At 43.6% G+C, this 27,077-nt stretch overlaps 1 protein-coding gene across 2 annotated transcripts in view; it reads left to right on the top strand.

The window, feature by feature from the left end:
- Positions 1-27,077, top strand: part of LOC124798123 (pre-mRNA-splicing factor syf1 homolog) — a 150,759-nt gene that overhangs the window by 70,344 nt on the left and 53,338 nt on the right. For both annotated transcript variants that reach the window (XM_047261380.1, XM_047261381.1), the window contains exons 8-9: positions 761-908; positions 17,205-17,356. In XM_047261380.1, the coding sequence (XP_047117336.1) occupies positions 761-908; positions 17,205-17,356 (300 nt within the window). The remainder of the gene's footprint in view (positions 1-760; positions 909-17,204; positions 17,357-27,077) is intronic.

The raw sequence follows: 27,077 nt of genomic DNA, 5'->3' as shown, positions 1-27,077 counted from the left end.
AATGCAAATAAAAAAATTCCTTTAAGCCAATTAACTGAATAAAAATAATGATCAAAGTCATTTTGATAAAGATTTAAAATTAAAAAAAAATGACTGTACCAGGCAATATTTGAACCAACAATCTTTTGCATGTAACGTCAGTACCTTAACCATTACGCTAAGCAACCAATCTGTAAATTGTTACCAGTATTAAAGCTATATAGTATCACATGAAATTCCAAAATTTTTTCATTGTTAATCACAAATGAGGGCCTACCAGTGTGAATGGGTTGCAGGGTGTGATTTCTTGGATCTTAACCTACATCAGTGTATAGATTGTTTCAAAAAGTTGATCCCACCACTAGGAACATCTGCTTGTGAGCATGGTTGCACAGTTGTAAGACATTGGATTCATATTGGAGAAAGTGTCAGTTCATCCTCATCCAACCGTCCAGATTTAGATTTTCTGTGATTTCCCTAAATCACATAATGCAAAAGTGGTGGTCCCTTTGAAAAGGGCATGTCTTTTTTACTGCATGCTCTTTCTCTAATGGCTTTGTAATTGACAGTATGTTAATCCTAATTTTCCCTCCTTTGTTGGGAAAAAGTACAAACACAATACTCGCTTGAATTGTTTTACAAATTTTAGTGACCAGTGATTAAAAGTTATGTGTTTGGCTGTCTGTGATTTTGAAGTTATAAATGTTTGTGGTGTTTAATTTTAGACATTGTTCATTATCTTTGGATTAAGATGTGTAAGACAAATTTTGCATAATTGCAGGCCCGTGACATTTATGAAGAAGCCATTCAAACTGTAACAACTGTAAGGGATTTCACACAAGTATTTGATGCATATGCACAGTTCGAGGAATTGAGTCTTAGTAAGAGAATGGAAGAGGCAGCTAGTAATCTAAATCCTACAGAAGAAGGTAAGCTTGCCACAGTAGAAGTGTTATTTTTACGTCTCATTGGAGAGTGATGCACTACTGTCACCTGGCAGCACCTATTACTCAGACTTGTGAAAATTCAGAACATTCTGAGATCTTGTTGTAGTAATAGAAACATAAGTTTCTAGCAGTACAAGAAACAATATAACAAACAACAAACTTTTAAATCACCTGGGACCTATGTACTGGAAAGTGTCAACATTCTGCATTTGGTGATGATTTAATCTGCACATGAGTTCAGGCTGAAATGCACAGAGGAGCTCAACTTCTGTGAAGTACACACGTAAGAAAGGCTGTGGTACAGTTTCACGCATTTAAGGAGTTAAATTGTGGGATACGAAGCCTGCTTCACAGTGTCTAGAGCTGAACTGCCTATTACATTAAATTTATTATCAAACAACAATATGAAGAGGATAGAGTGCTACTCACCACATAGAGGAGGTGTTGAGTCTCAGACAGACACAATGAAAAGACTGCTAAACTTTTAGCTTTCAGACTTAAAAGTCTTGCTTCTTGGCAGCCAGAGTAAATGGTCATGTATATGTGTGTGTGTGTGTGTATGTATGTGTGTGTGTGTGTGTGTGTGTGTGTTTTGTCTATTTCAGAGGAAAATCTTTTTGGCTGAAAGCGTACTTGTTTAGCGGTCTTTTTGTAGTGCCTATTTGCAACTCAACATTTACACAATGTGGTGAGTATCAGTGTATCCTTTTATAATATTGTTGTTATTCCAGCCTGGACTTTCCATTGGTTGAGTTTGCCAAACAGTAACTTTCTCACATAAACAGTTACCAGTTCTGATGTCATCACACTTTTTGTTAGGCCTTCCTGTGTGAATCACATGGATTATCACAAAATATATTTAGCAAGTCAGAGAACATATATACACCCCTAGTAAATCGAATCTACAAGATGAGGGAGTGAAACTAATAAGTTGCCACTCACCATATAGCAAAGATGCTGAATCACAGATTGGCACAACAAAAAGCCTGTCACAAATAAAGCTTTCAGCCCGTAAGGCATTCGTCAAAAATAGACAACAGCCACACACACACACACACACACACACACACACACACACACACACATATACATATTCACGCAAACGCAACTCACACACACGACTGCAGTCTCAGGCAATTGAGTTGACACAGCGAGCAGCAGCACCAGTGCATGATGGACTGGCGACTGGGCGGGATAAGGAGGAGGCTGGGGTGGGGAGGGGGAGGGATAATAGAGTAAGGGTGATGGACAGTGCAGTGCTACTGCGGAGCACGCAGGGATATGGTGGAGGGAGGGTAGGACAGCTATGTGCAGTGGGAGGTTAAATGGAGGGCAGGGGAGGGCAGGGGAGCGATGGGGAGGTAGCAGAAAACGAGAGAAGTAAGAGACTGGGTGCAATGGTGCAATGAGGACTGTGTAGTGCTGGAATGGGAACAGGGGAGGGGCTGGACGGGTGAGGACAATGACTAACAAAGGTACTTTTGTACTCTTCTATTCTTTCCCCTCCATGCCCCAGCCTCCTTCTTACCCCCACCCAGTCACCACTCCCATCATGCACTTGTATCCCTCCCCCTCCCTACCCCAGCATCCTTCTTACCCCCACCCAGTTGCCACTCCCATCATGCAATGGTGCTGCTGCTCGCAGTGTGGCCTCAGTTGCGTGAGACTGCAGTCATTTGTGTGATTTGGTTTCTCTCTCTCTCTCTCTCTCTCTCTCTCTCTGTATATGTGTGTGTGTGTGTGTGTGTGTGTGTGTGTGTGTGTGTGTGTGTGTGTGAACTATTTTTGATGAAGGCCTTACTGGTCAAAAGCTTTATCTGTGACAGTCTTTGTGTTGTGCCTCAGCATCCCCACTATATGGTGAGTGACAACTTTCCTTTTCATAATATTGTTGCATTCCATCCTGGATTTTCCATTGTCAGATGAGGGAGTGAGAAAGACAGAAACAGAAACGTAGATATGATGAAGATCAACCGAGATGAAGGAGAAAGAAAACAGTGGGGAAGAGGAACAAAACCAAAGCAACGGAAAGAAAACCATAGAAACAGCAATTTATATCAAAGGAGGAGGAAGAAATGTTGTGATATAAAACATTTATTTGTGTAACAAATTCAAAAAACAATACTGTTAGCTCCACAGTGAAATGTGCTGAGTCTAGACACTGCTAGGTTGGAGTAAAAATAATAAACACAAGGCAATCAAAACTAGATATGTCTCTAGTCCCTGTCCATTCACTGAGTGTTGAATAATATCTGATTTGAATCATGTCATTAAATATTACTCAAATTACTTTAATCAGCACCTTCTTAAAACTGAAATCCATCTGGCCTCTCTGACTATGAACTGCACCTCATTGGTCTCAGGTCTGTAGTTCGGTATGCTCATATCTCCTGTGCAAGGGGGCAAACTCTCTTGGTTAGCTCACTGCTTGATACGGAAGTTGATACAGCAATCCTCCACCCTATGTTTGAAACATGGTGGTTGGTTCTTTGGGAATAAAGTGGGTGAAAGCATTTCATCTACTTATGGCATCAGCTACATGCATGCTGAAGTGAGTCAGAGACCTTCTGGCATGGTAACCACAGCAGTGGGCATGACTGAAGCTGCTGGTCTGGTACAGACTGTTACACCAGGATTCCTCTCAACTCCCATGACTACAGCTGGTGTTAGTGACATTTATGAACACATTCCTGGGTTGTTAGAAGGTACACCTGTCACCCCCTCTCATGTACATGTACATCCATACTCCGCAAGCCACCTGACGGAGTGTGGTGGAGGATACCTTAGGTACCTCTATCGGTTCTCCCTTCTATTCCAGTCTCGTATTGTTCGTGGAAAGAAGGATTGTCGGTATGCTTCTGTGTGGGCTCTAATCTCTCTGATTTTATCCTCATGGTCTCTTCGCGAGATATACGTAGGAGGGAGCAATATACTGCTTGACTCTTCGGTGGAGGTATGTTCTTGAAACTTTAACAAAAGCCTGTACCGAGCACGCTGCAGAGTCTTCCACTGGAGTTTATCTATCATCTCCGTAACGTTTTTGCGATTACTAAATGATCCTGTAACGAAGCACGCTGCTCTCCGTTGGATCTTCTCTATCTCTTCTATCAACCCTATCTGGTACGGATCCCACACTGCCGAGCAGTATTCAAGCAGTGGGCGAACAAGCATACTGTAACCTACTTCCTTTGTTTTCGGATTGTGTTTCCTTAGGATTCTTCCAATGAATCTCAGTCTGGCATCTGGTTTACCAATGATCAACTTTATATGATCATTCCATTTTAAATCACTCCTAATGCGTACTCCCAGATAATTTATGGAATTAACTGCTTCCAGTTGCTGACCTGCTATTTTGTAGCTAAATGATAAGGGCTCTATCTTTCTATGTATTCGCAGCACATTACACTTGTCTACATTGAGATTCAATTGCCATTCCCTGCACCATGCGTCAATTCGCTGCAGATCCTCCTGCATTTCAGTACAATTTTCCATTGTTACAACCTCTCGATACACCACAGCATCATCTGCAAAAAGCCTCAGTGAACTTCCGATGTCATCCACAAGGTCATTTATGTATATCGTGAATAGCAACAGTCCTATGACACTCCCCTGGGGCACACCTGAAATCACTCTTACTCCAGAAGACTCCTCTCCATTGAGAATGACATGCTGCGTTCTGTTATCTAGGAACTCTTCAATCCAATCACACAATTGATCTGATAGTCCATATGCTCTTACCTTGTTCATTAAACGACTGTGGGGAACTGTATCGAACGCCTTGCGGAAGTCAAGAAACACGGCATCTACCTGGGAACCTGTGTGTGTGGCCCTCTGAGTCTCGTGGACGAATAGAGCGAGCTGGGTTTCACACGACCGTCTTTTTCGAAAACCATGCTGATTCCTACAGAGTAGATTTCTAGTCTGCAGAAAAGTCATTATACTCGAACATAATACGTGTTCCAAAATTCTACAACTGATCGACGTTAGAGATATAGGTCTATAGTTCTGCACATCTGTTCAATGTCCCTTCTTGAAAACGGGGATGACCTGTGCCCTTTACCAATCCTTTGGAACGCTACGCTCTTCTAGAGACCTACGGTACACCGCTGCAAGAAGGGGGGCAAGTTCCTTTGCGTACTCTGTGTAAAATCGAACTGGTATCCCATCAGGTCCAGCGGCCTTTCCTCTTTTGAGCGATTTTAATTGTTTCTCTATCCCTCTGTCGTCTGTTTTGATATCTACCATTTTGTCATCTGTGCGACAATCTAGAGAAGGAACTACAGTGCAGTCTTCGTCTGTGAAACAGTTTTGGAAAAAGACATTTAGTATTTTGGCCTTAAGTCTGTCTTCCTCTGTTTCCATACCATTTTAGTCACAGAGTGTCTGGACATTTTGTTTTGATCCACCTACCGCTTTGACGTAAGACCAAAATTTCTTAGGATTTTCTGCCAAGTCAGTACATAGAACTTTACTTTCGAATTCATTGAACGCCTCTCGCATAGCCCTCCTCACACTACATTTCGCTTCGCGTAAGTCTGCAAGGCTTTGGCTATGCTTATGTTTGCTGTGAAGTTCCCTTTGCTTCCGCAGCAGTTTTCTAACTCGGTTGTTGTACCACAGTGGCTCTTTTCCATCTCTTACGATCTTGCTTGGCACATACTCATCTAACGCATATTGTACGATGGTTTTGAACTTTGTCCACTGATCCTCAACACTATCTGTACTTGAGCCATCAGGCACTCTGTAATCTGCCTTTTGTCACTTTTGCTAAACAGAAAAATCTTCCTACCTTTTTTAATATTTCTATTTATGGCTGAAATCATCGATGCAGTAACCGCTTTATGATAGCTGATTCCCTGTTCTGCATTAACTGTTTCAAATAGTTCGGGTCTGTTTGTCACCAGAAGGTCTAATATGTTATCGCCACGAGTCGGTTCTCTGTTTAACTGTTAAAGGTAGTTTTCAGATAATGCACTTAAAAAACTTTCACTGGATTCTTTGTCCCTGCCACCCATTATGAACGTTTGAGTCTCCCAGTCTATATCCGACAAATTAAAATCTCCACCCAGAACTATAACATGGTGGGGAAATCTACTCGAAATATTTTCCAAATTATTATTTCCAGCCACAACAGCTGCTGAGCCAGGGGGCCTATAGAGACATCCAATTACCGTGTCTGAGCCTGCTTTAACCGTTACCTTCACCCAAATTATTTCACATTTCGAATCTCCCTCAGTTTCCTTCGATACTATTGCACTTCTTATCGCTATAAACATGCCTCCCCCTTCATTGTCAAGTCTATCTCTGCGGTATACATTCCAATCTGAGTTTAGAATTTCATTAGTGTTTACGTCTGGTTTCAGCCAACTTTCTGTCCCTAGTACTATATGGGCATTGCGACCGTTTATTAATGAGAGCAGTTCTGGTACCTTTCTATAGATGCTCCTGCAGTTTACTATGAGCACATTAATATTGTTGTTCCCTGTTGCATTTTGCCTACTCCTACCTTGTCGCGTCTCAGGAGGCGTCTTGTCGGGCCTAGAGAGGGAATTCTCTAACTTAAAAAACCCACATGTGCATTCCACACGTACTCCGCTACCCTTGTAGCCGCTTCCGGCGTGTAGTGCACGCCAGACCTATTCAGGGGGACCCTACATTTCTCCACCCGATAGTGGAGGTCGAGAAATTTGCACCCCAGATCTCCGCAGAATCGTCTGAGCCTCTGGTTTACGCCTTCTACTCGGCTCCAAACCAGAGGACCGCGATCGGTTCTGGGAACGATACTACAAATAGTTAGCTCAGATTCCACTCCGCCTGTACGAACTGAGGATGACCTCTGAACCCAGACGACAGAAGTCATTGGTGCCGACATGAGCAACAATTTGCAGTCGGGTGCACCCAGTGCTCTCTATCGCTGCCGTCAGGGCCTCCTCCACATCTTGGATGAGACCCCCCAGCAAGCAGACAGAGTGAACACTGGCCTTCTTCCCCGACCTTTCCGCTATTTCCCTAAGGGGCTCCATCACCTGCCTAACGTTGGAGCTCCTAATAACTAATAAACCCCTCCTCCCGTGTGCCTGCTCGGACCCTGCTGAAGGAGCGGCCACATGTCCACTCACAGGCAGAGCAGGCAATGCCACACGGCCAGCCTCCACATTGACCCTCCGCCTCGTGCGCCGCGAACACCTCTGAACCCGCCACTCCCCTTGGGGAGAGGGTGGCCCAACCGTGCCCGGTACCCGCAAAGATGTCTCGACAGCAGGGACAGTGGGTGAAGCATGTAACACTTGGGGTGTACCATGCGACGCACCAGACTCCCCACTGCCGCTACACTCTGAGGCAGCAGCCTGAATACGGCTGACCACGGCCATCAACACATTCAGCAGTTCGCAAACAGTGGCCAGCTCCTCCTGCGTCCGTACACAGCAGTCACACATCCTATCTATCCTAAGAAATCAATTTATTGTAGAGAGTTAATCAACTTTTAACTAGACTGCTAATTCACTAAAGGCGGCTGTTTGTTGACTAAACTGCGGTTGCTAGACACTTCTTGTAGAAAACAATGAAAATAGCGCTACCTGTCTCTGGACTGTATTGAAAACAAACACTAGCACTACTGGCACTATGGCTGACTAAAGGGACTCTCTCTGACTGTATTCAAAACAAACATGAAATCTATGGAACACCATTACTAGCACTCGACAATTAAAGCTTCCTAAAAGCAAAAACACGCGGAAGAAGAAGTGACAAGTAAGAAAAATACAGTTAATACTTAAATTAACGTAGCTCGCTGCACAGCAGACATGAAGCAGATGGCAGTTACGACCATGTTACAATCCAACCTCTCTGTTGTCCAGAAGTCCATGCCCAGATGCAGGTGGTGAATTGGTTGTGATATCACTGGTGTTCGCACATTGGTGGCTTCAAGGTGCTGAGCAGTGTCCTTGTTTGGACATCTGGATACTTTTGGCCAAGCTGCAGGCAGCAATGAGTGTTAATTGTCTCTTGCTTAGAAACAGAGTTAGTACAGAATCAGATTAATGGACACAATAGTCCCGTTCATTTGGGCCATAAAAGTCTAAACTATTGTGTTGGATTTATTGTTTGGCTAAGGGTGAGACATATTTGTTAATAGATGCTGAATGTCTTGGTGTTCAGAAAATCAGGCAAATTTCAATGACATAAATGGACAGTCATTTTCATCACAGTTCTTCAGTAGCATCAACTTGCACCAACATAGAAATTGGGCCTGTGCTATAATGGATGACATCTTGTACATGTATAGAAATTCACTTTGACAGCCCACATTGCATTCATGGAGGTTCCGACCAAGTGAATTTACAATTGTTTTGACAGTTCCATTCGGCGAGGTCAGGAAGTGAGCTGCTTGCTGAGATGCACACTGCTAGCTGGAGCACATCAGGTGTGCAACATCATTATGAGCAAGTTGCCAGTAAACATGCCAGTATGCCATCACCGTTATTCATGTATCTCCCCACTAATCACTATGGAACAATGGAAACACTATGGGGCATACATTTGGAGGCACATATAAGTGTATCACATCATTCTAAGAACTTATTAGGAGACTGGCCATGCAAGACAATTGGTGTAGATTGCTGTTCCAAGATTACACTGCTTGGAAATGGTGTTAATTGTATCAGGTGATATGGACCAATTAAAGCAACAAAAGGGGTGAAGACTGCATGCTGAGCGAATGCGGCTTTTCTCACCACATGAAAAATATGTTGTCCGTAGCTGGAAACAATAATATGAAGAGTGTTTGCAGAAAACCTCTGGTACAGAAAGGTTTACGTTTTGATGGTATTTGCTGTAAAGTATCCCTTTGGTCAAAATCTACCAAGGAGCAAGATGAAGAAGTGTAGCTGTATCGAGCCTGATGTATTGATACTTGCTGAGTCAGTTGTGTAGGGAGGACCTCAATTTACACTGCTGGTTGGCTGGCCCGTGAGACATAGGCACTGAGTTAACTGATTGCTTAGTTTCCTTAAATCTTCTATCAAAGCGGAAACTGCCATTAATAGCTTCAAGCTGACATTCCACCTTGGAAACTGTTGTATCCAGGAAGTGCGTAACAACAAAGACTGTAAGCATGTGTAGAAAAACAAGTTTAATCTCTCAGTTGAAGTTCAAACATGATCCGAAATGCTGTCCACCATGCTGCGGTCATTGATGATACTGCATTACTTCCAACCCAAAATGCTGCACCATGGTGGTGTAGTGTTCATAGACGATGGCAACGAGGGGAAGGTCTGGGTGGAGGCAGGGTGATGCAGGCAGGCCAGGTGTGGATTCTGCAAGCCAACTCTCCAGGGAACTCTGAGGAAGCCCTGCAAGCCTGCAAGCGGCATTTGCCAGTTGCCGATCCAACTGAGGGGGCTTCCGCTGTGACAGAGGGTAGTCCAGGTCCATAGGCGTCTCTGGAGACAAGCGTGAGGATGAAGGCTGCAGTGAAGGAGGCAGGGGATTTGAAGGCAGATCTGGTGACTGGACTGGCTGTGGTACCACTGGCAGCAATGGCAGGAGTGGAGCCCAAAATGGAGATGGTGCATACCCCCAAAGCGGTGATGGGGACAACGATGGACCCAACTCTGAAGACCTGCAGGGAGTGCCGGGTCAGTGGGATGACATTCTTTTTTGGGAACCCCTAGGAGATATGGTGCCTGCTCTGTAATGAAGAAGTCAGGAGTAGTGTGGGGCAAGCTGATTTTGATGCCTGTGCTGATGGTGCCCCGTTCCATCCTCAGTGACATATGTAGTGCTACCTACAGAGTGGATGACAATCCCAGATGCCCGTGAATGACCCCTGTGAAAAACCCGAAAGTACACCTTGTCATTGGTCCTGAATTTAGGGAGGGGGAGGGGGGTCATGGGAGCGTGGAGGGTGAATGAGATGCGGTGCAATTTGGTGGGGTCTGCAGTGGAGAAGTTCAGCAGGAGACTTATCTTCTTGACGCTTGGTATGTTGTTAGGAGAGGAACAGGAGCAGAGCAGTTTCCTTGGAGTGAGACGGCCGTACTTTTGGGCCGAGAATGTTTGCACGAACCTTTCTGCTTCCTTATTGGACTGTGGTGAAAATGGTGCTGAGTGGATGTGAGTGATGCCGTTAGCCTTGCAAAAGGATGCAAATTCAGTGGAGGTGAATTGTGAGCTGTTATCCAATACAAGGGGGTAGGCAACCCTTCTTGGCAGAAAATAGTCACCAAGGCCCGGATTGTGCTGCCTGACGTGGTGGAACTCAGAGGGGCAACAAAAGGAAATTTGGAAAAGACATCCACTATGTTAAGCCACCACGAACCCCCAAATGGTCCAGCAAAAATTTATGTGAATTCATTGCCAGGGGCCAGTCGAAAAACTGATCAAGAGGAACAGTCAAGTTCTCAGCACAATTCCTGCAACTCATGATCATGCGTTCAATGTCTTTGTCCTTACCAAACTATGTACAGTGCTGCCTGGTCAACTGCTTTGTACAGATGATACCCTAGTGACCCTTGTGAAGCAAGCTCAACATGTGCTGCTATAGAAATGCCGTGATAGCACATTGATCTGCTCATTTGGTGTGTGTAAAAGGACAACCCCCTGTTGGACAGAAAATGCATCATGCTGGGAAAATGAACAGTAGGAATGGCCACCTCAGTCTCCGGCCAGCCAGACTGGATAAACCGGCAGAGGAGCCAGAGAGTAGCATCTTGTCCCGTGGCTGCGGCCAGTTGACGGTTGTCAATTGAGAACAAAGCCACTGTGGTTTCCTCAATGTGGTCAAGGTGAAAACACGCTTCCTCCGAAGAATCACATTCCGTATTTGGATGTAGGGGAGATGGGACACGGTACCCTCATTGACGTTGTGGGCAGTGGGGCGATAGAGAATGTCGTAATTATAGTTCGCCGGGATAAGTGCCCAACTTTGAAGTTTTTTTCACCATCCATATGGGTACAGGCACTGTGGAACAAACTTGTAAGGGGCTTGTGATCTGTCAGCAGACAATTTCTGTCCATAACACTGATGAAATTTGGAAATGCAGTAGATGATTGCCAAGGCCACCTCCTCCACCAGCTGACTGTAGTTGACTTGAGTTATGTTAAGCAGTTTTGATGCAAACACAATTGGGCAGTCCATTGTGCTGGCTTTGTGGGAGAGCACAGCCCATATGCCGTAAGTAAGAGGAGGCATCCACCGCAAGCACCACTGGTTTACCTGGATCAAAGTGAACAAGAACCCTGTCGCTAAGCAAAACTGTTTTTAAAGTGTGGAAAGCGTTCTCCTGCTCAAAAGACCAGATGAAAGAAAAATTTTTCCACCAGAGGGCATGCAAGGCTGCTGTGATCCGAGTGGCATTATGTATGCAGTGGAAATGATATGAGATCTTGTCGAAAACAGCCTTAAGCTCAGAGAGATTTGTCAGGAAGGGAGCTCCTGAATAGCCTCCATGAGTTTGTCAGAAGGTCAAACAAACACCCTCTGAGGCAATGATGTGACTGATATATTTGATTTGAGTACAGAAAAACTCTCATTTCTCCCAATTGCACCTGAAACCAGGATCAGGAAGGGCCTAGAATAGGCACTCCAGGTTCCTAAGATGCTCCTCTGGAGTCCTGCTAGTAATGACAATGTCATCCACATAATTGGCGCAAGAGGGTACTTTCGATGTCAGTTATTTCAGAAATCGTTGGAAGATGGTGAGGGCAGAAGCACTGCCGAAAGGGAGACACTGGTATTGGAGCAGGCCGATGTGAATGGTGACAATGAGGAAAGACGTTTTCTCATTGTTGCAATTAAGCATTCCAGAGATCGATCTTGGAAAAGAACATGCCCCCTTGCAATTTGTCCATTCACTGCTTGGGGCAAGGAAGAGGGTAGGACTCTATGACACATTGCATTAACAGTGGATTTAAAATCAGCACACAGGTGAAGGCGGCTGTTGGGTTTCGTGACAGTGATGAGGGAGGATGCCCATTGACTAGCAGAAATGTGTGGAAGAACACCCAGGTCCTGCATACGATGCAATTCCGCTGCAACAGTGTCCAGAATAGCTTGAGGAACTTCCCGAGCTTTGGTGAACCTTAGCTGGACCGCATCCTTCGAGGAAATGTGAGTGAAAAAACATTTAGCCCCACCCAGAGAGTCCTCAAAAAGCTGGTGGAATTTGTCACAGAGCTTCGTGATGCTGTCATAAGAGTTAATTATCTCCACATTATCTGAGATCTGAAGACCAAAAATGTCAAAGGCATTAAGGCCATAAATTTTAGGACTGTCATAGGGGTGGAGCACCATGACTGGAACTGTCTTAGTGGTAGAACAGTATGGCATTAGCAAAGAACAGGTGCCCAGGATGGTGATGCAATCTCATGTATGCATGAAGGCCTGTGTTGGAGCATCAAGCCATGGAGAACCGAGCTTCTTGAACGTGCCTCTATTAATCAAAGTCACCTAACCTCAGTATCCAGCTGGAATTGTACAACCTGGTTCCGGATGCGCAACTGAATACACAGCTTATTTGGTTCCTGTATAAACAAGGAGGGCTGCTGGGGAGGACTGACAAGTGGAGCCGACCCTCATGCAGTGGAAACACTATACCAGATTTCAACTGAGGCGTCTCGTCAGAAACTGACTGGTACAGGAGCACAGTATCATTGCAGTCAACCAGATTAACATCCATTGCCTCCGAGCAGAAAGTGGACAGAGGGACAGACTGGCTGTACAATTTTTTGCAGCAAACTTCTTGAATGTGGCCAACCTTCTTGCAAAACAAACATTTGACTCAGCAAAAATGACAGCATCCCTATCATGAAAAATATAACACTGAGGGCAGGATTGCTACTTGCCAGTGGGGTGGAGCTGTTGCAGACATGATGTGGGTTGTCTACAGTAACCGGTAGACTCAGACGACCTGTGTGGAGGGGACTGATGAGTGTCAAGGGGGGCAACCATAAAGTGGGCAGGGGGTGGGGGGGAGACATCTCCAACTCAGTGGTGTTAAGTGTTAAATAATTCTTGTGCCTCATTTATAGGAATGACATCCTCAAGGGAAGGATATGAGAGCTTGAAAACCTCCGCATGATGCCGGAATTGGTAACATTTTGAACAATAGTGTCCTGCAAAGTAGCGTCAGCATGTGACTTACTACAAGGTCAGACAAATTTGCATGTGCGGGTCATACCACATAACTCAGTTACCCATGACTGAGAAGGTTGGCATTTTGTGTGAAAAAACTTATAATGAGCAGCAGCAAGCAACACCTGAGAGTTAAAATACTTATCAAGAGCGTGATCGATGTCAGAGAAAGGAACTGATTCCGGCTGAGTAAGGAGAAACAGCTTAATGCAGATGTGCAAAATGTCAACTCCAACCCAAGAAAAGAAATAAGAGCACTGAACATCCTGTGAAATGTAGGCCACAAAGTGTTGAAACAGCTGTCGTTTCTATTCATCCCATTCTTCCATGGCATCGTCAAACTTGCAGAAAGGCGAGGCCAATCAGTGTTGGCTACTGCTGTTGTCACCCTGGATGAGGTGCTGATGCAAGGCTTGTTGCAGTAACTGCCAGTCATCCAACAGCAGTGTCAACTTCACCATCTGCTGAGAGTATTGCATTGATTGATACTTGAAAAGCTCTTTGAGTGACACAGGTTCCTCAGTTTGGGGAGCTGACATGGCGAGAAGGAGAGAAGAAACAAGGAAGACAAATGCAAAGGAACAAATGGATGTCCCCAATGCCGTTTGCACAAAACAAGAGAAGAAAAGAAATGCGCGTTGACCCCTTCATCGGAGGTTATGAGACACCTGACCAGAAGCAAGGTAGAAACCAACAAAACCAAAACCGAAATCGAAACGAACAACCAGTCTCTATCACCACTAATTTGTTGGATCCAGAAAGCGCAGAACAATGAAGACTGGAGGCATGAGTGGAAAAACAAGTTTAATCTCTCAATTGAACTTCACACATAGTGTGAATACAAACACAGTCAGATGAAATTACACACTGAGTCCCTATCACAATCATACAGCACTGTCACTTCAAGTGTGTGTAGTAAGTCTGCAATTACAAGGAGTGAGTCCAAACGTTTTGCAAGACTACAGCCTGTCTTTGTACTACTGTCCGTGGCAGGGAGTGCAATGTTAACTAGTCTGTACATGCAGGAGTACTCCGGCCACTGGTGATCCCGCGGTGACATGGCATGTCTTGATTAGCTCATAGTCTGTAGATTGCTGTTTTGCATTTGTACACTGGCTGACATTGCCGGGGTTACTGCAGAAGCGGTTTACGGGTGGTCGCGCCTGTGCTGTTAAGTGGCGGTGGTGCTACCGCCTATGGGCCATGAGATGAATGCCGTCTGATTTCTGGCTGCGAAATGCTGTATGCCATGGTGCAGTCATTGGTGATTCTGCAGAAACAATGGCAGAATATTTCAGTATGAGCAACAAATTTTGCAGCTCATTTGAAAGCCTGTGGACTGTTTTGATGAGTGAAAGAGTTGGCACAGCATTGTTCACAGTGCATATTACTTAGCACAAAGTGAAAATTTCGACCCAAATCTTTTGAATCAGCAATCTTCTCTGTATAATACTGATAGAGACCTTTTTGACAGGTATCAGTCTAACAGCCTTGCATTAAATGTGTTTTGTAGCTGTAATACTCTGAAAACACCTCACAAATCTGAGTAAATGGTAATTTTCCAGTAAATGGCCCAGACAGGGAACTGACCAAGAGGAAAAAAGCAAATGCTGATTAACAGGATCATGTACCTTTAATGATGGAAGGTGATTTTTTGCTCACTATAAATAAGTATTTCATTCATCCATGCCTTCAGTAAACGATGAAAAAATTGGGTATGCCAGTGCTATCAAATGGTTCTGCAAAATATCCAAATACTGCTACTGAAGTGTGATCTTGTGTACTGCTACAGCTGTTGCTACTTTTCCAGCACCTTTACCAGCAAGCATCCATGTTACATGTTTATGGTTGATTGAAATCTCATTGCCAAAGTTGTAGTGCAAAACAGTCACTACTTATTTCACCAGCAAAAACAGAGGTTAATTCAATGAAATGAGCAATCATAATGCAGTTATAAGTAGCTCAGAGTACAAATACTAAATAAAAATCGACCAAAATCAGATACTGTTCTAGTTAGTGGCTGCTCACTGAATCTGTTGTGTACAGTCTGGCCTGAATTACTTCTTCAAGCTTTACTCAAATCATTGCTGAGCAGCTGTCGAGTTTCAGTGTGTCACCTTGTGTTAACTTGCCGACCAGCATCACTGCCTGCAGACTGCACCAAGGCCTCTGGTCCAAGAGTTTGTCCATTCCTTGCCTTTTGTGGAACATGACAAACTCTCCTGCAGGACTATCTGCTCAATTTGTGTATCAACAGGAGGTATGACAAATAAATAAATATAAAGGAAGATGACAGATATTGGAGGACAGAAAATGAAAGGCACCTGCTGTGAAGGAATGGGATGGGTATTGCATAAAAAAGTAGATTCACATATCAGTTGTCATAAGATGAAACCATATTAGTAATGGAAACTGAAGAACATGTTGTAGAACAGCTTTCCATTTACAGAATTGTGAGTTGCTGCTGTCGGTAAGAAAAAGTCCAAATCTCATGTAAGCATTTGTTGTTTTACTTTAGAGTGTGTTTTTAACTGAACCAGTTGACCCTAACAAATTAAATATGGTACAGTATTATTCTCACTGGAATGCAGGAAAGAATTTCAAATATAAGACTACATTTCTCTAGATGATGGGTAAAATTTGCTAGCGTTGGAAGAAGACTATTCAAAGTTGCCCTCCGTCATAAGTTTTGTTCAATGTTATCTGCACAGAACCCGTAACAGCCTGCCGCATTACTGTAATAACCCACCAGTTACTACACCTCCTACACACAGTGGACATAAGTCGGGACACTACAGCCAAAGTAGTGCACACCTGCATTCGAACAGCACACCTGTAACTAGAGTCCACACAAAATACTTTGGCTGGTAGATGCTCAATCAGCAAATCAGCAGGGCACGCATGGAGAGAGTGGATGTGGTGGGGGTTTTGAGCAAAGGCTGCAGGGGAAATGCCGAGCACTGGGGGGAGGGGGGGTGCCATTCTAAAGTGAAGCTCACATTTTTTGTCAATATTAAGTGGAACCCCTTCACACCCACACTTTGCATGGTGACCATTCTGAAAGATCTGTCATCTCTGCTTTGGTTAGCATGTTAAAATAATTCTGCTGAAAATGCAACAATTTATTTTTCTTTGGCTTGTTAATCATTTGTAACTTTCAGAGAAGCACCGTGAGTTTCGAATTTTGTGTAAAAACTACACATTTTATGTATTTGTTGCAAACTACATTACAAAACACAATGTAATTATTTTATTAGTGCAGTTCCATGCTACTGCAGGCTGGTATCGCCACTACCACCATCACTGCACCACCTCCAGTGTAGTGGTAAGATAAGCTGTTGTTGGTCCCTGGATTCCATGAGACAGCTGTCTCTGAATTGTATTGGAAGAGGTTGTCATAAGATTTCATTATTATGATTTTGAAGACCTATTAGCTATTTGTCTCTCTCTTGTCTTAAAACGAAATAATAATTAATAAGTTGTTGTTATAGTCTTCAGTCCAAAAACTAGTTTGACAGTAGCTGTCCACATTTTCTATGCTGTGCAAACCTCTTCATCTCTGTGTAAATACTGCAATATACATCCATTTGAACCTGATTACGTATTGAAGCCTTTGTCACCTTTTACAATTTTTACCCACAAACTTCCCTCCACCACCAAATTCATGATTCCTTGATGCCTCAGTCAATCCCTTCTTTCAGTGAAGTTATGCCATAAATATTTTCTGTTTGATTCAGTACCTCTTCATTAATAATTCTATCTACCCACAGCTGTTTTTATTGGAAATGTTTGATAAAGTTAGGTGGGATCGACAGTGACAAGTAGGATGTAGAGTTGATGGAGAACAGTTGCTGATTTCAGATGATCCAGTAAATTGTTAGAGTTGTGCAGATGCAAAGGAAAGTTTTTGGCAGTTATGTGCCTAATGTACTGTCTGAGCCTTTCCCAAAGCAATATCTGCTTAATAGTTATTGGGTATAACATTAGTTGCCATTTTACTCCTGATAACTATTCAAGCAATTAAATACCTATTTGTAAACAGTCAATTCACACTTGGTATATATTCAGTGCATAAAAGCAGTTATATTGTTTGTAAAATAAGTCATGGAACTGATGATTTAATAGTTGTTCTATGTATATTTCAGATGACATTGATCTCGATTTACGTCTCGCTCGATTTGAACATCTTATGGAGCGGCGATTACTGCTTCTGAATTCAGTGTTACTCAGACAGAATCCACACAATGTTCATGAATGGCACAAGAGAGTGAAACTCTATGAGGGTAAACCACATGAGGTATAAAATATTTATTCTTCTATACTTTGTTAGCAAGAGTAAATCTTAAAAAGCAAAGAATTCATGATTAATCTCCTCCAGTAGTTAATCTTCACTTTTGCAGATGTCACACTTATAGTCAGTATCAATCCTAAGTGTCCAATCAGAATTTAGAATTTGTTTATGACATACTAGTCTTATAATTTCCGAAGATGTAAGACAAGCTTAACACACTCTTTGAAGCAAGAGAAAAGAGCCTCACTCTAGAAATACAGGGTGATTCAAAAAGAATACCACAACTTTAGGAATTTAAAACTCTGCAACGACAAAAGGCAGAGCTAAGCACTATCTGTCGGCAAATTAAGGGAGCTATAAAGTATCATTTAGTTGTACATTTGTTCGCTTGAGGTGCTGTTGACTAGGCGTCAGCGTCAGTTGATGCTAAGATGGCGACCGCTCAACAGAAAGCTTTTTGTGTTATTGAGTACGGCAGAAGTGAATCGACGACAGTTGTTCAGCATGCATTTCGAACGAAGTATGGTGTTAAACCTCCTGATAGGTGGTGTATTAAACATTGGTATAAACAGTTTACAGAGAATGGGTGTGTGTGCAAAGGGAAAAGTTCTGGACGGCCGAGAACGAGTGATGAAAATGTAGCACGTATCCAGCAAGGATTTGTTCGCAGCCCAGGAAAATCAACTCGCAGAGCTAGCAGAGAGCTGCAAATTCCACAATCAACTGTATGGAGAGTTTCGGCCACCTCTCCCAGCCACCATTGATGATTTGAAACGAGAAATAACAGCAGCTATCCAAACTGTTACGCCTGATATGCTACAGAGAGTGTGGAACGAGTTGGAGTATCGGGTTGATATTGCTCGTGTGTCTGGAGGGGGCCATATTGAACATCTCTGAACTTGTTTTTGAGTGAAAAAAAACCTTTTTAAATACTCTTTGTAATGATGTATAACAGAAGGTTATATTATGTTTCTTTCATTAAATACACATTTTTAAAGTTGTGGTATTCTTTCTGAATCACCCTGTATAATGTGAATGTTGTTTTTCCTATTAAATGTACATCAATGTGTTCAGTAAATAAAGTAAAAAGAGGGATTTTCACAGCTGTGACCAACATGAAATACTCAGTATCGCCACACTGCTTCTTTCAGTATTGCAGCCAGAAGCTTCTTCATTGCATTGGTCTTTTATTTCTCCTCACTACAAACTGGGCTCATGTAACAGCTTAACATCTTCTACTTTCCTTTTTGTTTTCTTTTTCCATTACTCCTTCGTCTTCTCTCAATGTTGCTTTTATCTTTCTTCTGCCCAGTTCTTGTTTTTTCCCTGCCTGAGTACCTTTTTAAATAAAGGGTCTAGTTCTGAAAGAGCTTATATCTGTTGGTTCTGATTCTTTGATGTTGTTTCTTTCTAGTCTGTCCTTGTATGTGTGGTTTTGGCAATCATTGACTTCTTTTACCAGAAATACGGGATATTTGCTTGGTTAGTCTGCCCACTTTCATTTGGTAAAGCTGTCCAAAAAGTTTTAATCTTTACTTCGCTATTCCTTTTTATGTTTTATGTGATTTTTGGTAGATCTCTTCACTGCTGCTGTCAAACTATATAAACTTTGCACCCTTTAAAAAAAAAAAAAAAAAAAAAAAAAAAAAAAAAAAAGATTTAGTGAGTGACAAATGTGGGCCTCCCTGGATACAGAATTTCCACAATAATTTATTTTCCCAAGAAAAGCTTAGAGTTCTTTACAATTTCAGAAAACTGGCAGTTCGTCTACTACCTCTGCATGATCCAATAGTGGGCACAGACTAGCTTTACTTACTACATCTCCAAAATATAAGTACACTTTTCTAATCTCCATTTAAGATTGTGAGCCTGGAGCATATCAAACAAAGCATGTAAGACAAGATGTTACTTCCTCGTGGCCCTCTTCATGATGTCATATAAGTACTTAATGCACTGGGAGATACCATGTTTTAAATACAATTGCCAAATAGAGAGTGTACTTACGACATTGATGCAATCAGTTGTATGGTATAGTCTAAAAGGCATGTTCATCATGAAGATAGTATGCATGTTTGCGTCCAAGGGTAACTGCAGGTATGCATTAGAAAGGTTAAATTTATAAAAGTAGTGACTACCTGCCAAATTTGGCAGTAGTCCATCCTGGCGCAGCAGAGGAATTGGTTAATCTGTGATTGAGCATTGATAGTGACCTTAAATTTGCCACTTATCCTACTGATTCCAGATGGTTTATGAACAATAACGGTTGAAATGACCCAGTGAGCTTGACATGATTGGAGTGATTATTCCTAGCTACTGTAAACATTCAAGTTCAGATTTGATCACTTCTTTCTCATCTGTTTTCTGAGGACAATGTCTGCTGAGTGAAGGCCCTCCAGAGTGAATGATATTAGGGTGCCATAGCTGGTAACTTAAACTACATCACCATTCAGTCCATTCTCCAATCACCTTCTCCAATCACCATCATGACTCCATGTCTTCCCTTTTGTTTGCTAACTTTGAAATCCATTCTGTGCAACATAAATTGTGATGTTCTTGTACAGTAGGTATTTTCTTGTAACATTCATAACATTCAAGAAATGGCTACCCAATGACATACCTATCCATGGCATCAATGGCATTTTTTATGTGTGGACTTTGCTGTTTTTCCTTTGGGTTAAATATTTCAGTTCCACTTGTCACAGTGTCATGACCATCCTGTCATAATTTGCGCACCATTGACGTACTTAGCTGTAACATTTTTCTTGCTCATTCCATCCCTTTTCTATTTCTTCCTCCACCTGATCACTGATAAATTTAGTGGCATTAACAGCAAGCCACTGTGGCTGCTCACAAAGGCAGTTTCCACGATCACATTAAGTGCTTGCTCTGTTAGGCAGTTATATGCACTACTTTGAACTAGCACATGGCTGTACATTGTCACATGACCAAATTTGTTCCCCTTAAGGCCATGAGTTTGCTTTGCCAATAAACGCCATAAAAGAAGACCGTATTTTGATCTTGAATGATTACTGTCAGCATAAAAGTGATTGTTGAAATTAATGCACGTCTAGGGAAACTAGTCTAATGGTAACTGTGTGTACGAGATATTTTTGATGTTATGGAAATGATAAATTGCTACTCGCCGTAAAGATGACACTTTGAGTTACAGAAAGGAGCAACAAAAGTCTGTTACATATTTGAGCTTTTGGTCAGAGCCTTCTTCAGAAGGGAAAACAAGCACACATTCACAAAACAAGCACATCGCTATCTCCAGCCAGTCCAGCCAGAATGCAATTGTGTTGCATCAAATGGACGCAGAAGTCTGGAGTACTTTGGAGAAGGGGGAGGGAGTGAAGTCAGCACTCCCTGGTGGAGCATGCAGGGATTACATGGTGGCAGCACAAGGATGCCAAGCACAGTGTTGGGAGGCTGTCAGGAAGGGAGGGAGGTGGGGCAGGGAGCAAGAAAGGAGAGAAGCAGAGAAAGCGAAAACGATATGGTGGAAACTGTTGGGTGGAGGGTGTGGGGACAGTAGTTTGCCATAGGTTGAGGCTGTGACATTTTCGGTAGTGGAGAATGTGTTGTAAATATAGCTACCATCTGTGCAGCTCAGAAAAGTTGCTGGTGGAGGGGAAAATGGCCTGGGTTGTGAAACAGCTATTGAAATCAAGCATGTCGTATTCAGCTACATGTTGTGCCACAGGGTGGTCCATTTTGCTCTTGGCCACTGTTTGTTGGTGGCTACTCATCCTGGTGGACAGCTGGTTTGGCAGTCGTATCAATATAAAATCTGTCCAATGACTGCAGCAGGGCTAGTATATGACATGGCCCCAGTCCTAGGTGGCCCGGCGTCTGATGGGATAGGATAAGCCTGTGACAGGACTGGAATAGGAAGTGCTGGGTGCAACATTTGGGAGGTATTGCACCTAGGTCTTCCACAAGAATATGTCCCCTGTGGGAAGGAGTTGGGAGTGGTTTAGGGATGGACTAGAATGTTGTGGAGGTTGGGTGGGAAGTGGAACACCAATTTTGGAGGGGTGAGAAGGATCTTGGATAGGACGTCCCTCTTATCAGAGCATCATAATAGACAAAGCCCTGAAAAACTATGTGGTTAAGTTGTTCCAGTCCAGGGTCATATTGGGTTCCTTTTTAGCTGTTTCCTGGGGCTGGAGGGATGATTGTAGGGTATTTGGGGATATGGCACAGGAAATCTAACTGCAGACTAGGTCTGGGGGATAGTGCCTGTCAGTGTAGGCCTTTGTGAGACCTTCAGTATACTGGGCAAAGGAGTTCTTATAATTGCAGATATGACATCCCAGGGTGGCCAAGCTATATGGGAGGGACTTCTGGGTTGAGAAGGACCAAGTGAAGTGGATGGGAGAGAGATGTTGAGGTTGTGAAGGAATGAGGATAGGGTGTCGTGGCCTTGAGTCCAGATCATGAAGATATCAACAATGATTCTGAACCAGACCACGGGTTCGGGGATTTGAGATGCTGGGAAGATTTCCTCTAGGTGGCTCATAAACAAGTTGGCATTGGAAGATACCATGCAGATGCTCATAGCTGTGCCACAGGCTTGTGCCTATATCTTGCCTACAAAAGAGTAGTTGTGTGTTAGGTTAAAGTTAGTAATGTAGGATAAAGTTAGTAACATGTAAGAGAATTGAGGTAGTGGGTTTGGAGTCTGAAGGATGTTGGGAAAGATAGTGTTCAACAGTGGCAAGGCCATTGGCATGAGGACTGTTGGCGTATAGAGAAGTGGCATCAACAGTGATGACTACGGATCATGGAGGTAAAGCAGTGGGGATGGTAGAGAGTCAGTAAAGGATGTGGGAGGCTAGATTTCAGGCAATTGATTGGAGATGTTGGTCAATGAGTGCCAAAATTCTCTCAGTAGGAGCACAATGTGCAGCTACAATGGGGTGTCCAGAATTGTTGGGTTTGTGGATTTTGGGGAGCATCTGGAAGGCAGGTGTATGGGGTGTCATAGGGGTTGAGGAGGGAAGTGGATTCTTGGAAGAGGTTCTGTGAGAGGCCTAAGGATTCAAGCAAGGATTTGATGTTATGTGGCACTTCTGGGGTGGGATCACTGTGGAAGAGTTTATAGATGGAGTTCGACATTTGGCAGAGGCATTCCACCAGGTAGCCGCTGCGGTTCATAACAATAGTAGTGGAACCTTTGTCTGCTGGCAGGATGATAATGTAAGGATTAGTTTTGAGGTTCTGTATGGCTAGTCTTTCTTCTAGTGAAATGTTGAAAGATGGTGAGGCCAAGGTGGAGGTAAGAAATTCCTGGAGGTAGTATGAACTGGGAAAGGCGGGGTTCGATTTTGGAATTAGGTTGGCTTGTGTTGGAGAGATTACTGGTGAAGAAGTGTTTCCATTGCAGGGATTGGGAGAGGGAGGTTAGATCTTTACCAAGGCCAACATGGCTAAATTTGGGTGGAGGCCCAATGACCTTTGAATTGGACTGAAACTTCTATGTGGATGAGATTTTAGTGAAAAAATTAACAACAGTGTTCTGGGATTGTTTCAACTCTGGGTTTAGTTGAGTGTTGATAGGAAGTTTTGGGGCATGTGGCAAGTTGAAAAGTTCAGCTAGTCAGGTTTGGGGTGCTATGAGGGGTTGACGAGGAGGAATGGTATGGGTAGGATAGTGGTTCCCCAAGCTGATAGTAGGATTCAACGAACTGGGTAGCATATGGTGGTTGTGTCTGGAATGCTCTTCCAGGTACTGGAGTGCAAGGGGTTCGATTTTAGAGAAGTGATGTATGTAGTAGGTTTTGCACTATAGCAGTATCTTATGGATCAAGCTGACATGGTTCTGCAGTGCCTGTGCCATGGAGATGTGTTTTTGCAGTATCTGGTTTGTGAGGGTAGGGACTTGAAGATTCTGGAAACATGGAGGTCATTGTGAAAGAAAGGGTGGGATCTAGAGAAAAATTTTTGTGGCTAGATCTTTGGAGGGGATTGTGTGTTTGTGTTTGTTATTGTTTCTATCAACGTACCAATGCTTTCGTTTGGTAAGTTACAGAATCTTTGTTTTTAGATATATTTTTATGTATTTGTAAAAACAAAGATGATGTGACTTACCAAACGAAAGCGCTGGCAGGTCGATAGACACACAAACAAACACAAACATACACACAAAATTCTAGCTTTCGCAACCAACGGTTGCTTCGTCAGGAAAGAGGGAAGGAGAGGGAAAGACGAAAGGATGTGGGTTTTAAGGGAGAGGGTAAGGAGTCATTCCAATCCCGGGAGCGGAAAGACTTACCTTAGGGGGAAAAAAGGACGGGTATACACTCGCGCACACATATACAGACACGAGCAGACATATTCAAAGGCAAAGAGTTTGGGCAGAGATGTCGGTCGAGGCGGAAGTGCAGAGGCAAAGATGTTGTTGAATGACAGGTGAGGTATGAGTGGCGGCAACTTGAAATTAGCGGAGATTGAGGCCTGGTGGTTAACGGGAAGAGAGGATATATTGAAGAGCAAGTTCCCATCTCCGGAGTTCGGATAGGTTGGTGTTAGTGGGAAGTATCCAGATAACCCGGACAGTGTAACACTGTGCCAAGATGTGCTGGCCGTGCACCAAGGCATGTTTAGCCACAGGGTGATCCTCATTACCAACAAACACTGTCTGCCTGTGTCCATTCATGCGAATGGACAGTTTGTTGCTGGTCATTCCCACATAGAAAGCTTCACAGTGAAGGCAGGTCAGTTGGTAAATCACGTGGGTGCTTTCACACGTGGCTCTGCCTTTGATCGTGTACACCTTCCGGGTTACAGGACTGGAGTAGGTGGTGGTGGGAGGGTGCATGGGACAGGTTTTACACCGGGGGCAGTTACAAGGGTAGGAGCCAGAGGGTAGGGAAGGTGGTTTGGGGATTTCATAGGGATGAACTAACAGGTTACGAAGGTTAGGTGGACGGCGGAAAGACACTCTTGGTGGAGTGGGGAGGATTTCATGAAGGATGGATCTCATTTCAGGGCAGGATTTGAGGAAGTCGTATCCCTGCTGGAGAGCCACATTCAGAGTCTGATCCAGTCCCGGAAAGTATCCTGTCACAAGTGAGGCACTTTTGGGGTTCTTCTGTGGGAGGTTCTGGGTTTGAGGGGATGAGGAAGTGGCTCTGGTTATTTGCTTCTGTACCAGGTCGGGAGGTTAGTTGTGGGATGCGAAAGCTGTCGTCAGGTTGTTGGTGCAATGGTTCAGGGATTCCGGACTGGAGCAGATTCGTTTGCCACGAAGACCTAGGCTGTAGGGAAGGGACCGTTTGATGTGGAATGGGTGGCATCTGTCATAATGGAGGTACTGTTGCTTGTTGGTGGGTTTGATGTGGACGGACGTGTGAAGCTGGCCATTGGACAGATGGAGGTCAACGTCAAGGAAAGTGGCATGGGATTTGGAGTAGGACCAGGTGAATCTGATGGAACCAAAGGAGTTGAGGTTGGAGAGGAAAATCTGGAGTTCTTCTTCACTGTGAGTCCAGATCATGAAGATGTCATCAATAAATCTGTACCAAACTTTGGGTTGGCAGGCCTGGGTAACCAAGAAGGCTTCCTCTAAGCGACCCATGAATAGGTTGGCGTATGAGGGGGCCATCCTGGTACCCATGGCTGTTCCCTTTAATTGTTGGTTGTTTGACCTTAAAAAGTGAAGAAGTTGTGGGTCATGATGAATCTGGCTAAGGTAATGAGGAAAGAGGTTTTAGGTTGGGTGGCAGGTGATCGGCGTGAAAGGAAGTGCTCCATCGCAGCGAGGCCCTGGACGTGTGGAATATTATATGTATGTGGTGTTGTCTGAAAGCTGACGCAGTCCCTCAGCCACATGCTCCCGATGATCAAGTACCACGGTCGTGGAACCCTTGTCCGCCGGAAGAATGACGATGGATCGGTCAGCCTTCAGATCACAGATAGCCTGGGCTTCAGCAGTGGTGATGTTGGGAGTAGGATTAAGGTTTTTTAAGAAGGATTGAGAGGCAAGGCTGGAAGTCAGAAATTCCTGGAAGGTTTGGAGAGGGTGATTTTGAGGAAGAGGAGGTGGGTTCCGCTGTGACGGAGGACGGAACTGTTCCAGGCAGGGTTCAATGTGGATAGTGTCTTGGGGAGTTGGATCATTAGGAGTAGGATTAGGATCATTTTTCTTCATGGCAAAGTGATATTTACAGCAGAGAGTACGAGTGTAGGACAGTAAATCTTTGATCACCCAAATTTAGCCATGTTGGCCTTGGTAAAGACAGGAGGTGGAGGGCCAATGACCTTTGGATTGGACTGAAACTTTTATGTATTTGTATATATTTGAGAATATTTTTACATATTTGTATGTATTTGTGCATACTTTTACACATCTTTTTCTGTTAATCCTCACAACACCTAATGCCTTCATTTGCCCATTTCCTTCATCATTTTTCACTTCACCAATGCCATCCCTGGCACAATGGACTCTGGCTCCATCTCTCTACACTGGTTCAGAAAAGTACCTCTTTTCCTGGCTAAAGCCCAGTCCCACATCCTGTGCCTTAAATGCCACCTAAACCACACATTCCCCACCAAAGATCTACCCATAAAAATTTTTCCCACCCATTCTTTCACAATGACCTCCATGTTTCCAGAATCTTCAAGTCCCTACCCTCACAAACCAGATACTGCAAAAACACATCTCCATGGCACAGGCACTGCAGAACCATGTCAGCTTGATCCATAAGATACTGCTATAGTGCAAAACCTACTACATACATCACTTCTCTAAAATCGAACCCCTTGCACTCCAGTACCTGGAAGAGCATTCCAGACACAACCACCATATGCTACCCAGTTCGTTGAATCCTACTATCAGCTTGGGGAACCACTATCCTACCCATACCATTCCTCCTCGTCAACCCCTCATAGCACCCCAAACCTGACTAGCTGAACTTTTCAACTTGCCACATGCCCCAAAACTCCCTATCAACACTCAACTAAACCCAGAGTTGAAACAATCCCAGAACACTGTTGTTAATTTTTTCACTAAAATCTCATCCACATAGAAGTTTCAGTCCAATCCAAAGGTCACTGGGCCTCCACCCAAATTTAGCCATGTTGGCCGTGGTAAAGACAGGAGGTGGAGGGCCAATGACCTTTGGATTGGACTGAAACTTCTATGTGGCTGCCCTTTTTTCCCCCTAAGGTAAGTCTTTCCGCTCCCGGGATTGGAATGACTCCTTACCCTCTCCCTTAAAACCCACATCCTTTCGTCTTTCCCTCTCCTTCCATCATTCCTGATGAAGCAACCTTGGGTTGCGAAAGCTTGAAAATTGTGTGTGTGTTTGTGTTTGTTATTGTTTCTATCAACGTACCAACGCTTTTGTTTGGTAAGTTACAGAATCTTTGTTTTTAGATATATTTTTCCCACGTGAAATGTTTCCCTCTATTATATTCAAATACATAAAAATATGCACAACTATTAAAAATATGCACAAAACTCACAAATACGCAAAATGCATGGAAAAATATGGGAAAAAAGGATGGAAACCTTCCTAGTCGCCCAAAACTTCAAATCCCTGATCTGGTTCAGGTTCATTGTTGATATTTTCATGATCTGGACTCAGGGCCAAGACTCCCTACCCTCGTTTCTTCTCAACCTCAACACACTCTCCCAACCGCTTCACCTGGACCTCCTCAACTCAGTGTGGCTCTTTCCTGGATGTTGACCAACTCCTCTCTGATGGCTCCGTCCACACCT

This window comes from Schistocerca piceifrons, chromosome 5, assembly GCF_021461385.2.
Source record: "Schistocerca piceifrons isolate TAMUIC-IGC-003096 chromosome 5, iqSchPice1.1, whole genome shotgun sequence".
In the NCBI taxonomy this organism is placed as follows: domain Eukaryota; kingdom Metazoa; phylum Arthropoda; class Insecta; order Orthoptera; family Acrididae; genus Schistocerca; species Schistocerca piceifrons.
The sequence above is the reverse complement of the archived record's forward strand: the minus strand, read 5'-3'. Positions and strand labels throughout refer to the sequence as shown.